The 13312-nt window shown below is 50.7% G+C and overlaps 2 protein-coding genes across 2 annotated transcripts in view; both read right to left on the bottom strand.

The window, feature by feature from the left end:
* LOC105999215 (EGF-like module-containing mucin-like hormone receptor-like 2) overlaps positions 1-6219 on the bottom strand; it is an 11059-nt gene extending 4840 nt beyond the window's left edge. The window contains exons 1-5 of the mRNA XM_013034174.1: positions 6162-6219; positions 2298-2340; positions 1991-2112; positions 1382-1537; positions 4-103 (exon numbers count right to left, since the gene is read on the bottom strand). Of these exons, the coding sequence (XP_012889628.1) occupies positions 4-103; positions 1382-1537; positions 1991-2112; positions 2298-2340; positions 6162-6219 (479 nt within the window). The remainder of the gene's footprint in view (positions 1-3; positions 104-1381; positions 1538-1990; positions 2113-2297; positions 2341-6161) is intronic.
* A 5912-nt stretch (positions 6220-12131) lies between these two features.
* Positions 12132-13070, bottom strand: LOC105999214 (olfactory receptor 7G2-like). The gene has a single exon (XM_013034172.1). The coding sequence runs from the start codon at positions 13068-13070 to the stop codon at positions 12132-12134; it is 939 nt and encodes a 312-aa protein (XP_012889626.1).
* Positions 13071-13312: the final 242 nt, after the last annotated feature.

Here is a 13312-nt window from a genome sequence, read left to right as displayed (position 1 = left end):
GACCGCCAGCCCGGGGGGCAGCGGCACCTGTAGGACCCCACGGTGTTGACGCAGACGGCGGAGCTGTGGCACTGGTGCTGTCCGGAGCGGCACTCGTCCACGTCTGCGGAGACAGGAACGGCTCAGACCCCGTCCCCGCCCCGCGGTAATTCAAGGCGGTCCGCCGCGGCGGCGGAGGGCGCGGGGCTCAGGCGGGTGCGGGCGCCTGGTCGCCGGTGCGCATGCGTGGGGTGTGGACCATCCCGAATCGCGTATGCTGTCAGTAATCAGCGGACGTGGGGCCCCGGGTCCAGCCAGGGCGCACAGGGCGTGGCCAAGCGGGGCGTGGTTACATGAGGGGCGTGGCCAAGAGAAGACCATCGAGTCGTGGGCATGGTTAATCAGGGCTGGCTAAAGCAGCAGGTGTGGTTAAGAGCAGGCAAGGCCGAGCAAGGTGGGCCTGATGGGCGTGGTTAGACAGTGACGTCTGGCCACGGGTGTGGCTAATAGATGGGCGTGGCCAAGCCTGGTCCCTCCCAGATGAGTCTCCAGGGGTGGACCTTCGCACTGGGTGACCAGCCGGCCGATGCCGGGATTCCGGGATGGGCCCCCAAGCCACGTCGGCAGCGGCATTTGTAGCCGTTGGCTTCCTTGAGGTGGAGTTGTGGCAGCGATTCTGGCCGGAGGGTCAGAGCCGCCCAACCCTCAGTCACCACCACAGCCAGGAAGTCTACCTTGCTCTGCCTCGATGGTGCCCACCTCGTCTAAAGAATATGAACCCTGGGGGCGTGGTCGGCGATGGGAGTGTGGCATGGTGACAGGTCGCAGCTCATTGGCTGAGGTGAGACTCATCAGGGCGTGAATCGGTGGGAGCGCTTGCCTCCCTTGCACAAGGTCCCCGGGGTTCACCCTCAACTCTGGTACACAAAAGAGGCCAAACCAAGCAACCCAAAAGGCCCGGGACATTGTGCCTTCCAGGATGGAGCCACGCCCCCATCACAAGCTATGCCCCTCTAACCACGCCCACCCACAACCTCGCCCACAACCCAGCCACGCCCACTCCCACTAGCCACGCCCACTACCCACGCCCCCAGCACTAGTCAAGCTCGACCAGCTTAATACTGTAGCTTTTAATTCTTTACAAGATAAGTGTTTTCTCCATTGTTTCTGTCTCTGTCTCTCAGCACACCATTTCAAGGATCTTAACACACCTCACATGTCCACGGTGTTTTCAGAGGGTGGGGTCCTGCCTGCAACTGGTCCCCACGTTTGCTCCTTACCTTGGCACCGCCTTGCAGCTAGACGTTTGTGCACAGGTGCACGCGCACCTGTCCAGCCCGTCTCACGCTCTAGGCGCTTTTACAGCCATTCCTTGGTGATGGGGAGGAGGGTGGGGTCTCACCTTGACACGTGTTCTCACTCTCGTTCCTGAATATTTTGTCCCCAGACTCGAGTGCATATCCTGGGCTGCACGTGCAGTAATAGCTCCCTTCTGTGTTCTCGCAGTCCGCAAACTTCCCACAGTATGTCCTCAAAGGTGGTGCACACTCGTTGATGTCTGCAACACACAGGCTAAAGGTGTGAGTTCTCTCAGGAAGGAGACTCCCCCATCCCCAACCTGACCCCCAGCACTGGGGCTGATCTTGCTTTTGAAAGAATCTTGGGCTGCACTCTGAAGCCGGGCTGCACCTGGAGCAGGCCATTCCTGAAGGCTAATCAGTCAGCTCTGCTCTGAATCCTCAGGGTGACATGCAGGATTTAGACACAGTGGACAGTGACAGGGTAGGGGATGGGCTGGAGGCTCAGCACCTCCCTCTCCTAGTCTTGAGGGAAGATGGACGCACAGACTCCTGGCCACCCAGGTCCTTTCTCCACAGGAAGCCATGCACATTGATTTCTTGTTTCTCCCCTTCTTTTCTCTCCTTCAGTGATGGACCCCAACTGTGACCCGTGTCCCCCACTCTCACAGGACTAGGCCCCCCAGTGTGCCCAGCACTCCAGGCCTCTGTACCGTCACAGCTGCCGTCCGGGCTGGTGATGAGCTCCTCCACTGAACTGAATCCCGCATCACAGCGGCAGGTGTCGGCACTGAGACACTTGGAGTTCGGAGGACACCACCTGGCACAGCCTGAGGCAGGGACGGGACCAGGTGAGGAGCCGGGGCAGGGGCGGGGCCAGCGCCATCCCGGGGAGGGCCCAGGGGAGGGGTGGGAAGAGGGGGCGGCCCTGTGTCCTCCCTGGGCTGAGGGGAGCGGGGAGGACGCTGCCCCCAGCCTCCAGGTGGGGACCGAGTGCTCCCTGCAGACTCACCTTCTTGTTTCTGGGCTGCAGCTCCACACAGACTCAGCACCGTGCACAGCACTGCAACGGAGCGGGGGAGGGGTCAGGGTGCCTCTGAGGGGTGGGGTGCTGACCACGCTCCGAGGCTTGCATTATGTCAGCTCCAGGATTTGTCCCATGGGCGCCTCTGTGAGCCCATGGCCACAGCACTCTTGGGGTCCCTTCAGGACACAGACAGGGGGCCTGGCCACCCCATTCTGATTCTGGGCCATGGTCAGGGAGCGGGGTGATGCCATCTCCTTCCTGTGCCAGGGCAGGAGCAGCCCGGGCCAGGCAGTGCCTGGTCTTCAGGGAAGAACAGAGGCCCCGGACCGGGCATTTCCTCAAATCTCCACCAGCCCAGCTCCCCGTGCCTTCAGACCGCAGAGGGGAAGTTGCTGCGGAGGGGCCTTGTGCCCCTGTGTTCCTGATGCTGGGCCTGGGGGTAGGGGTGGCCCCTGCCCAGGGCAGGTCCTGGGAGTTTCTGTCTAGTCTCCATTCAACAGAGAGATGCAGGAAAGGGGCTGAGCAGGTGAGAAAATAGACAGAGAGAGACAGGGGGGGGCAGAGGCAGAGGCAGAGGCAGAGAGAGACAGACAGAGAGAGAGAGACAGAGAGGAGGAGAACAGAAGGATGGGGTGCACCAGGGGAGGGTTAGGAGGAAATAGACACTCTCCCTCAACCTAGAAACCCTGGGAATGCAGCAAGGAATCCAGAGAGAGTGGAAGAAAGAAGGGTGTGGGGCAGGAATTGACATAGATCCCTTCCTGGGTCAAGGGGGAAGGGCCTGGCTCATCACTCCCTTGCACCTTGGACTGGGATTCTGGAGGCTGCTGTGGTTTCCATTTGGTCCTTGGATGTCTGTGGTACCCTCCCCAGCTCATCTGAGTTCTCTCGGAAGGGGGCAAGACCAATTCTAACCAGGCATGATGGCCACAGGGAACAAAGCAGGATGTGTGGGAATCACAGTCTATTTTTAATTTTTGTCAGCCGTGGGGCTTGAACTCTGGGCCTGGGTGCTGTTCCTCAGCTCTTCAGCTCAAGGCGAGCGCTCTACTGCTTGAGCCACAGTGCCACTTCCGGTTTTCTAGTGTTTTATTGGAGATAAGAGTCTCACAGACTTTCCTGCCTGGGCTGGAAAGTCTGCCTGGGCTGAACTGTCATCCTCAGATCTCAGCCTCCTGAGTAGCTAGGATTACAGGCATGAGCCACTGGTGCCCAGCTCACAGTCTATTTTTTTGATTGAACTCAGAGCTTTAAGCTCACAGGTGCTCTCCCACGAAACCATGATCTCAGCCCTTTTATTTTTCAGTAGCTTCTCACTTTTTGCCTGGACTGTGATCGTCTTGTTTTGTGTTTCTCACCATAACTAGGATGACAGGCTCAGCTTTTTCTATTGAGAATCTGGGCTTCTCTGGGACTGTTCTCCTTATGACCTCACAAACTTCTTGCCTGAGGTGGCCTCAAATTATGATCCTCCTGTTCTCTGCCTCCTCTGACAGGCAACTGGCATTATAAGCATGAACCATTGCAGCAGGACACATAATCATGGTTTTTTTTTTGGTCTGTCGTGGGGCTTGAACTCTGGGCTTGGGCGCTGTCCCTCAGCTCTTCAGCTCAAGGCTAGCGCTCTACCACTTGAGCTACAGTGCCACTTCCGGTTTTCTGGTGCTTTATTGGAGATAGGAGTCTCATGGTCTCTCTTGCCCGGGCTGGCTTTGAACTGCGATCCTCAGATCTCAGCCTCCTGAGTAGCTAGGATTACAGGTGTGAGCCACCAGGCGCCCGGCTCACATAATCATGTTTTAAACACTAAGGGACATGTAATATACAAGTATGCCAAGCTTTGGAACATATGAATTGATTTATGCCCCCTCTCCTTGGTCCTCAGTCCCTGCCAGAAGAAATAAGAAACAAAATGATAGTGCTATTATCACCCCTATTTTACATAAGGGAAAACCAAAGCTCAAGGAGAGGAGAGCTCATGAGTATCAATGTCACTGATAAGAGACAAAGCCAGGATTTGAACCTACGAATCTGGACCCAGATTCTACCATTGCTCTCCATACCACCTGGCTCTCTGGGATGGTGGCTGAGTTACAGGAAAAAGTGAATTCTAATGTCTATGTCCACATGTACGGTCACGTTCCTTTGTGCCTGTGCATGGTGCGCATACACACTTAGAATGTGCCCTAGTTGGGTGTAGCAGGGTGTGCCTCTAGTCCCTGCTGTTTGGGAGGCTGAGCCACAAGGATTGCTTGAGCCCAGGAGTTTGAGGTCAGCCTGGGCAGCATGGTGAGAACCTGACTCAACAGCAAACTAAAGCAAACTAAAGCACACACACACACACACACACACACACACACACACACACACACACACACACACACACACACACACACACACACACATCTACCTCTTGAAGAAGCTGACAGCACTGAATTTGTTTTACATTTTTATACTATTTAAAGCCTAAAGCTGGTGGCTTAGGCCTTTAATCCTAGCTACTCACAAGGCTACTCAGGAGGCTGAGATCTGAGGATCGCGGCTCAAAGCCAGCCTGGCAGAAAAGTCCATGAGACTCTTATCTCCAATAAACCACTCAGAAAACCAGAAGTGACTCTGTTTAAGTGGTAGAGCACCAGCCTTGAGCTGAAAAGCTGAGAGACAGTGCCCAGACCCAGAGTTCAGGCCCCAGCACCAATAAAAAAAGTTTTTCTACACTATTCAGTGCTGTTCAAAGTGTTCCCAGCTTTGGAAAAAAAGTCATGTTTTACACATCAGATAGAAGTTATATTCATAAGTACCAAGTTATATTCATAATATACACATCAGACAGGAAATTATATTCATAAATACCAAATAGATTCATAAGTACCAAGAAAGAAGTTACAGCCAAAGAGACAAGTGCCTAAGATATATGCCTCAACTACTGACAGTCTCCTCATTATTAAATTATTATTCTCACTATTAAAGGAAATGAAGACTAATCAGAATTCGCTGCAAATTGATGAGATTTTTTTTCTTCCCCAGAGCACAACCCATATCAATATTTCAAAGTACTTTTTTTTTTATGCTGGTGCTAAGATTTGAACTCCGGGCCTCTCACTTCCACTTGAACTTTTCCATTCAAGACTGGTGCTCTACCACTTGAAGCACAATTCCATTTCTGGCTTTTTGTTGGCCAAGGAGATAAAAGAGTCTCATGGACTTTCCCACCTGGATTGGCTTTGAACCATGGTCCTCAGTTCTCAGCCTCCAGAGTAATTGGAAGGACAGGCGTGAGCCACTGGTGTCTGCCTTCAAATGGCTTTTGGATTAGAGTATTAGAGGTCAAGTATCAGCTCCTGTCTGGCTCAACATCTTGACATACCTTGAAGAATTCCAGTCCCAAATCAGGATGATGACTACAGATACTGGAAAAAAGTGACTTTCTTGTTGGAGAACTTCACATAAAAGAACTTCACATGTGCCTGGTGCCTGTGGCTCACATTTGTAATCCTAGCTACTCAGGAGGCTGAGATCTGAGGATCCTAGTTCAAAGCCAGCCCGGGCAGGAAAGTTTCCATGAGACTCTTATCTCCAATGAACACCAGAAAACCAGAAGTGGCATTATGGCTCAGATGGTAGAGAGCTTGTCTTGAGCTGAAGAGATGAGGGACAGTGCCCAGGCCCAGAGTTCAAGCCCCATGACTGACAAAAAAAAAAAAGAAAGAGTGAACATCTCAGAAAAATATCACCTCTGCTGTTATTATAGAGAAGCCAGAAATCAAGTTAAAGACTGAGAAGATTTGCAGACTGGGTACATGGTCCCCAGCTACCATTATCTGTCTGTCTCTTGTCATTGTCATAATTCAACTTACCTGGGAGCAGCCTTAAATACCCATGTCTCATGGTCCAGAAACTGGCAATGCTGGTCATGGAGGAACCTTTGATTCTGGTCTGGATGAGCTAAAAATTGCTTCCTGTTTTAAGAACTCATGACCAGGATGGTTTAGGAAACCACTGATCTGAATGTTTTGTTTTTTTTTTGAAACATCGTTATCTGTATGATGTTCATGTTTCAGGAACTCACAGTTCCGTTTTCAAGTATTTGCTTTGTATTAGAAGAAACTCTACAAAAATGCTTTTTTGGGGTGGCTCCTGAAATACTTTGTTACAGGGAGTGTGAAGTTACATATTAGAATACATCTCAACATGTAGACCCATCCTACTGGATTCCAGCATTTGTGTGTGTGTTGTAGGGTGTCTGTGGGTGTATATGTATGTATATTGCTAATTAACATACTTAGCTGCTTTTCTTTTTGTCAGTCATGGGGCTTGAACTCTGGGCCTAGGCACTGTCCCTCAGATCTTCAGCTCAAGGCTAGCACTCAACCACTTGGCCCACAGAGCCACTTCCGGTTTTCTAGTGGTTTGCTGGAGATAAGAGTCTCATAGACTTTGCTGCCCAGGGTGGCTTTGAACCACAGTCCTCAGATCTCAGCATCCTGAGTAGCTAGGATGGCAGGCGTGAGCCACTGATGCCAGAGGATTTAAAAACAAAAAACAAAAACCCAATTGATTCTGAAATACAGATCCACAGAAAGTTGCAAATACAGCACCAAGAAGTCATGGGTAGCCTTCACCCAGTATTGGCCAAGGTTATACTTAGATGAGAACAGTCCATTGTCAAGATATTGGTGTAGTGCATTCATTCTGTGGCATTCTTTGTTGGTAATGGTACCAGTGCTTGAACTCAGGACCAGGGCACTGTCCCTGAGCTTTTCTCAGTTAAGGCTGTCACTTTACCACTTGAGCCACAGCCCCACTTTTGGCTTTCTGGTGGTTTTTTGGAGATAAGGGTCTCATGGACTTCCCCTGCCTGGGCTGGCTTTGAACCATGCTCTTCAGATCTCAGCCTCTTGAGTAGCTGGGATTACAGGTGTGAGCCACTGGGCCTTGCTTTTATGCCATTACATGTCTCTTTATTCAAGAGACACTATCCCCATAGAGAACTCTTCATGCTCCTCGAGCTCCCTTCCCTTTTGGTGGTGGTGAGGGGGAGTGGGCAAAGGGACTTTGATGAAAATGTTGGAAATTTCCATGGTAGAGCTGATCTACTTGCAGTTCAAGTCTATCTTGATCACTGAGCTCTGGTGACTGAGATGTTTCTCCTCTGCTGCAGTTTTCCTGTCTGTAAATCGGGGATTGTGTGTGTCACACGCATGACAGGAGAGAAAGGAAGGCAAGGCTGGCCCAGGCCACCCCACACAGAAGCCATGATCCTGGTTGCTGGGTGACTTGTTTTTGTTTTGTTTCTGTTTTTCTTTTCTTCTTTTGTTCCCTCTCGCATTGTTTCAACTTGCAGACAGCCTTCTTGGCTTCTCTACTCTTGATTCTTTGAAAGATCAGCAATTCACCCAGATCTGCAAGTCCTGAGCTCTGGGATCGGGGGAGACTGAGCGCTCCATGGGGCAGCCCCTGGTAGAGGCCTACGCCGGAAGTGGATCGCCTCAGAATCCGGAAACCGGAAGTCGGCGAGTGGCGTCCCTTCGGAACCGGAAGTTCTGATTTACTGCCCCAGAAGCCAAAGAGACCAAGCTGAAATCTCCATGTGCGGGATCGCCAGGAAAATGGGGAGAGATCTCAGGAATCCAGAGCTAAGGATTTTGTTTTCTTCTAGAAACCCTAAATGCCCAGAAAATAGGAGCATCTTTTTTATATCAGAACCTGTGAGCAATTGAAAGAAGGCTGAGGCTGGATATGAGCTGAAGTCAGACACTGGAGGGGAAGAGGGGGGGAGGATTCGGTCCAGAAGAGATCATCAAAGTGTGTGTGAGTGTGAGAGTGTGTGTGAGTGAGTGTGTGTGAGTGTGTGATGTATGTGTGAGTGTGTGTGTGTGAGTGAGTGATTTATGTGTGTGTGTGAGTGTGTGATGTATGTGTGTGTGTGATGTATGTGTGAGTGTGTGTGAGTGTGTGTGTGTGATGTATGTGTGAGTGTGTGATGTGTGTGAGTGTGTGTGTGAGTATGAGTGTGTGTGAGTGATGTATGTGTGAGTGTGTGTGAGTGAGTGTGTGTATGAGTGTGTGTGTGTGAGTGTGTGTGAGTGTGTTGCAGCCTGTGATGTCAGCCTTGTATTGCAGGACAGTGGGAAGAGGGTGAACTCGAGGGAGAACTCTGCGGGATGCTAGGGAGCACATCTCGGAGGGTTTGGGGAGATAGGGAAGGGATGTTGACGTCAAATAGGAAGCAAATAGCGGGCCAAAATTGGAACCTAAGCCATGAAGACTGAATCACTCAGCTCAGAAAGCACCACAAAGCCAGGTAGGGGTGACTGTGTGGTGGCTGCTTCGGGCCATGTTTTCAGGTGACTTCCTTCCCAGGGGATGAACTGGAACCTGTCTTCTATAGGAAGAGGGAGATGTTTTCGAGCAGGTGAAAAGAGAGCTTGTGAGGAAGGTGTGGACCAGAAAGACCCCTGCATCACCGTGTTTGTTGTAGTAGTTCCCAACAACACATGAATGGATGAATAAGAATGAAATAAATACTCACAGGTCAGTCATCCCAGCTACTCAGGAAGCTGAGATCTGAGGATCATGATTTGAAGCCAGCCTGGTCAGGAAAGTCTGTGAGACTCTTATCTCCAATAAACACCAAAAAGAAAACTGGAAGTGGAGCTGTGGCTCAAGTGGTAGAGCATTAGCCTTGAGCAGAAAAGCTCAAGGATGGGTACACTCACAAAAAGAATGAGATCCTTTCCTCAGGAAATGGATGTATTAGGAAGACATGCTATTGATCATGACAAGCCCAGCACAAAACCCAACATATTCCACGTTATTTTTGGTGCACATCTTGCTTTTTTTGTCTCTGTTATGTAAGACCTAAATGAGCAGCAAATCACTTTCTCTGTTCTCCTTTGCATTTCCACAGAGGTATGTGAATGTATTCCTCTATGAGTATAATAAAATATAGAGTAAAATGAAAGAAAAGGACAGATTATGACATACAGAAATTCGTAGTGAGGGGAAGGTAAAATTAAGTGTAAAACAACTGTATTAAGCATAAATAATGATATTAATAATTAAGCATATGCACATATTATATGGATAATATAATACAATCAAGAGTTTCTAATCTCATTGGTGATGGCCTAGAAATGAAAGAATGTATAAAGAATGCTTAGCTAAAATGTGGCCCATTGTAAATGTCCAGCTAGTGTGTGTCATTTTTCTGAAACAAATAAAAAAAATTACCAGATCTGGGCTGGGAAGGTGGCTCAGTGGCAGAGTGCTTGCCTTGCATGCATGAGGCCCTGGGTTCGATTCCTCAATACCACATAAGCAGAAAAAGCTGGAAGTGGTGCCATGGCTCAAGTGGTAGAGTGCTAGCTTTGAGCTGAAGAGCTGAGGGACAGCACCCAGGCCCAGAGTTCAGGCCCCACATCCAGAAAAAAAAATACCAGGTCTCACCAGGCACCAGTGGCTTATATCTGTCATCCTAGCTATTCAGGAGGCTGAGATCTGAGGATTGTGGTTCAAAGCCAGCCGAATCAGGAAATTCTGTGAGACTCTCTATCTCCAGTTAAATACCAAAATAAATCTAGCTGTGGAGCTGTGGCTCAAGTGGTAGAGCTCTAGAGTGAAAAAGCTCAGGAACAGCACCCTGGCCCTGTGTTCAAGCTCCAGGACCCCCCCCCCCACACCAAGTCTGTAGCATGCCATTTCACTTCTGATAAGGTTGTCTTTGTATTGAGTTGGGGACGCTTTTGATGGGTTAGGTGACAACATACATTGCTGTTTATCTGAAGGGAAATACAGAAAGTCACCTGCTTCACAGACTTTTTAAAAACTCAGAGGAGAAAAGACCTTGCTATGAGAGTAAATAACGAGCTTTAAGGACATATTGAGAAAACTCCACATCAAGTTCCTGGCTGGACAGACTCACTCTGAATGCACAAAGACAGAAATATTCCTCGGGGTGACATTTAAAAGGGGGTCTATCTAGAAAGAATCCAAAGTTATATCTACAACGAATCTAGAAAATGTCCTCTAAATGCCACCGAGTATAGAAAATAGGCAAATGATCACAGTAAGAAAAGGAATTTCAGGGGTTCTCCATCTCACAAATCATAAACGCCCTCAGCTCACCGCAAGGTTCTCCTCTCTTTTCCCTAAATATCTGCAAAGTCTGTGGACCCTGCTCTACCTGTGGGAGATGGTTTTATGCATCTCGATCCTTTTCTAATTGGGCTGCCATTGCTGTCCGTTCCCAGCCCGGGACAACGTCCACGGCTGCGCTCAGCATCAGTGAGTGAATTAACCAAGCTAGCAGTGGCCGCAGCCGCCTCTCAGCCCTGGGCTGTGGTGGCTCTCTCTTGACATTAGTAAATGTTGGAGGCTTCTGTCTGTCCGCAGCTCTTCCTTGGCACCAGCTGGGCTCTCAGACTCCCCTGGGTGGGATTTCATGAGTGGAAGTTCCTGTGTGGGAAGAATTCTCCCTGAATACCAGTGAAGGATGGAAGATGGCAGGGAGTGGACTAGCATTGGGTCTGGAGCAAGATGGGGTACCCCAAAGCTAGCCAGCTGTGTGGCCCAGCCAGGGACACACACACACACACACACACACACACATACATACACACACACACACACACGAACACGGACAATGGCAATGGCAGAGGTGTTCACAGCACTGTGAATCTGCACTTTAGGTTTGTTTCCCTCCTGGGGGAATTTATCAAGAAAGCAATTTACTTACTTTTGGATTATTCCCAAGACACCTAGTTAAATGTCAGTTGAATCAGGAGTTATTACTAGTCTTGCTTTATCCCAACTCTCCATTTCTCCAAAGTCTAAGATTTTTCTGGCCACTGGTAGCTCATGCCTGTAATCCCAGCTACTCAGGAGGCTGAGATCCGAGGATCACAGTTTGGAGCCAGCCTTGGGCAGAAAAATTCATTTGATCCTTATCTCCAAGGAACAACCAAAAAGCCAGAAGTGGAGGTGTGACAGAGCATGAGCCCTGAGTTCAAGCCCCAGGACCAGCACAAAAATAAAAACAAAAACAAAAGCAGTCAATTTCCAAACCATCCCCTTGGCACTGAGATGTCAAATTGTGTGATGGAAGAAGGGTGCCGGTGGCTCACGCCTGTCATCCTAGATACACAGGACGCTGAGATCTGAGGATCTCAGTTCAAAGCCAGCCTGGGCAGGAAAGTCCATGAGACTCCTATCTCCAATGAACCACCAGAAAACTGAAAGTGGCGCTGTGGCTCAATTGGTAGAGCGCTCGCCTTGAGCTGAAGAGCTGAGGGACAGCGCCCAGGCCGAGTGCAAGCCCCATGACCGACAAAAAATTGAGTGATGGAACTGAGTAAGAAGGAGATGAACATTTTCCAGGGACACTTCAGTGGTTTATCTAGTTATGTGCTCATTTGAATTACAGTCAATGTCTATCAGCAATCTGCGGGTTGCAAGATAGGAAGTTCCAACCACGGGAACCAGCTGAATCTAGTTTATCATTTATGTATGTTGCCAGCTGTGGGGCTTGAATTCAGGGCCTGGCAACAGTCCCTGAGCCCTTTTGCTCAAGGCTAGCACTCTACTTTGAGCCACGGAACCACTTCCTCCTCCTCCTCCTTTGTGATTAGTTGAAAATAAAAGTCTGATGGGGACTTTTCTGTCTGGGCTGACTTCAAACAGTGATCCTCAAATCTCAGCCTCCTGAGCCACTGGCACCTAGCCTTCCCTCCCACTCCCCCAAGAACAAGGCTAAGAAAGGCTCAGTATTCCGTCTCCCTGGTATTTCTCAGATTCTGAAAAACCACAGTTGATGGAGGTTGATGCGCTCACCGCCCCGGTGGCACCCCAGTGATGAGCTGCCTCAGGGCTCCCTTCATTTCCCTGTTCCTCAAACTGTACACAAAGGGGTTCAGCATTTGAGGGACCACGATATACATCACGGAAGCCACGGCATTTTTAGTGGGGGACACGGTGACCTCGGAACTCATGTACACCCCGATGCCTGTCGCATAGAATAAGCACACCACGGAGAGGTGAGAGCCACAGGTGGAGAAAGCTCGGCGCCTTCCCCTCCTGCTTGGGATCCTCAGCTCGGAGGTGACGATGTGACTGTAGGAGAAGATGATCCCCACGAGAGGCACACCGGCGAGCAGGCTGGTCCCCGAGTGCACCAGCAGGGTGTGGATGGACGTGTCGGAGCAGGAGAGGCCGATGACCTGGACGAGTTCACAGAAGAAATGGGGCATTTCCCCATCCGGGCCGGAAGCCAGCCGGAGCGGCATGAGCGTGTGGAGCAGGGCGTTGCCCGTGGCGAAGCCCAGGCAGAGCAGAGCCAGGAGGAGGCAGACGCGCGTGCTCATGACGATGGCATACCTCAGGGGCTGACAAATGGCCACGTAGCGGTCATAGGCCATCGCCGCCAGGAGACAGTTCTCTAGCCCGCCAAACACCAAGACAAAGCCGAGCTGGGAGAGGCACCCGGGGTAGGAGGCGCTGTGGTCCTGGGCTTGGATGTCCACCAGCATCTTGGGGATGGTGGTGGTGCTGATGCAGACGTCTGTGATGGAGAGGGTGGAGAGGAAGAAGTACATGGGGGTGTGGAGGGGGGCGTGGGAGCCGACGGCCAGGATGATGAGCAGGTTCCCTAGCACGGTGACCAGGTACACGGACAGGAAGAGGCTGAAGACCAAGGGCTGCAGTGCTGGGTCCTCGGTCAGGCCCAGCAGGAGGAATCTGGGAATGCCTGTTTGGTTTGTGGCTTCCATACCACTGCAGGATCGTAGGAGGAAGAAAAGGAGAGGTGAATGGAGTGAAGCACACGTTTCCTCCCGTGCAAAGGTGGTGTTGCACGCGGGAGGTGTGGGCGTGAGCAGTGGGCGCCATTTTGGACTTGGATGGCACCGAGCTCTGGGGTGAGGAGCAGCGAGGGGGCTTCAGCAGACACTCCTGGGGACCAGCTGTCCACAGGAGAATGGACACATTTCCACAGAGATGCTGTGGCCACACC

This window comes from Dipodomys ordii, unplaced genomic scaffold, assembly GCF_000151885.1.
Source record: "Dipodomys ordii isolate 6190 unplaced genomic scaffold, Dord_2.0 Scaffold184, whole genome shotgun sequence".
In the NCBI taxonomy this organism is placed as follows: Eukaryota; Metazoa; Chordata; class Mammalia; order Rodentia; family Heteromyidae; genus Dipodomys; species Dipodomys ordii.
Note: the sequence above shows the minus strand (reverse complement) of the source record. Positions and strands in the feature narration are given on the sequence as shown.

What these genes read in the sequence shown, in the direction of transcription:
- LOC105999214 (XM_013034172.1), bottom strand. Translation starts at nt 13,070, where the DNA reads ATGGAAGCCACAAACCAAACAGGCATTCCCAGATTCCTCCTGCTGGGC.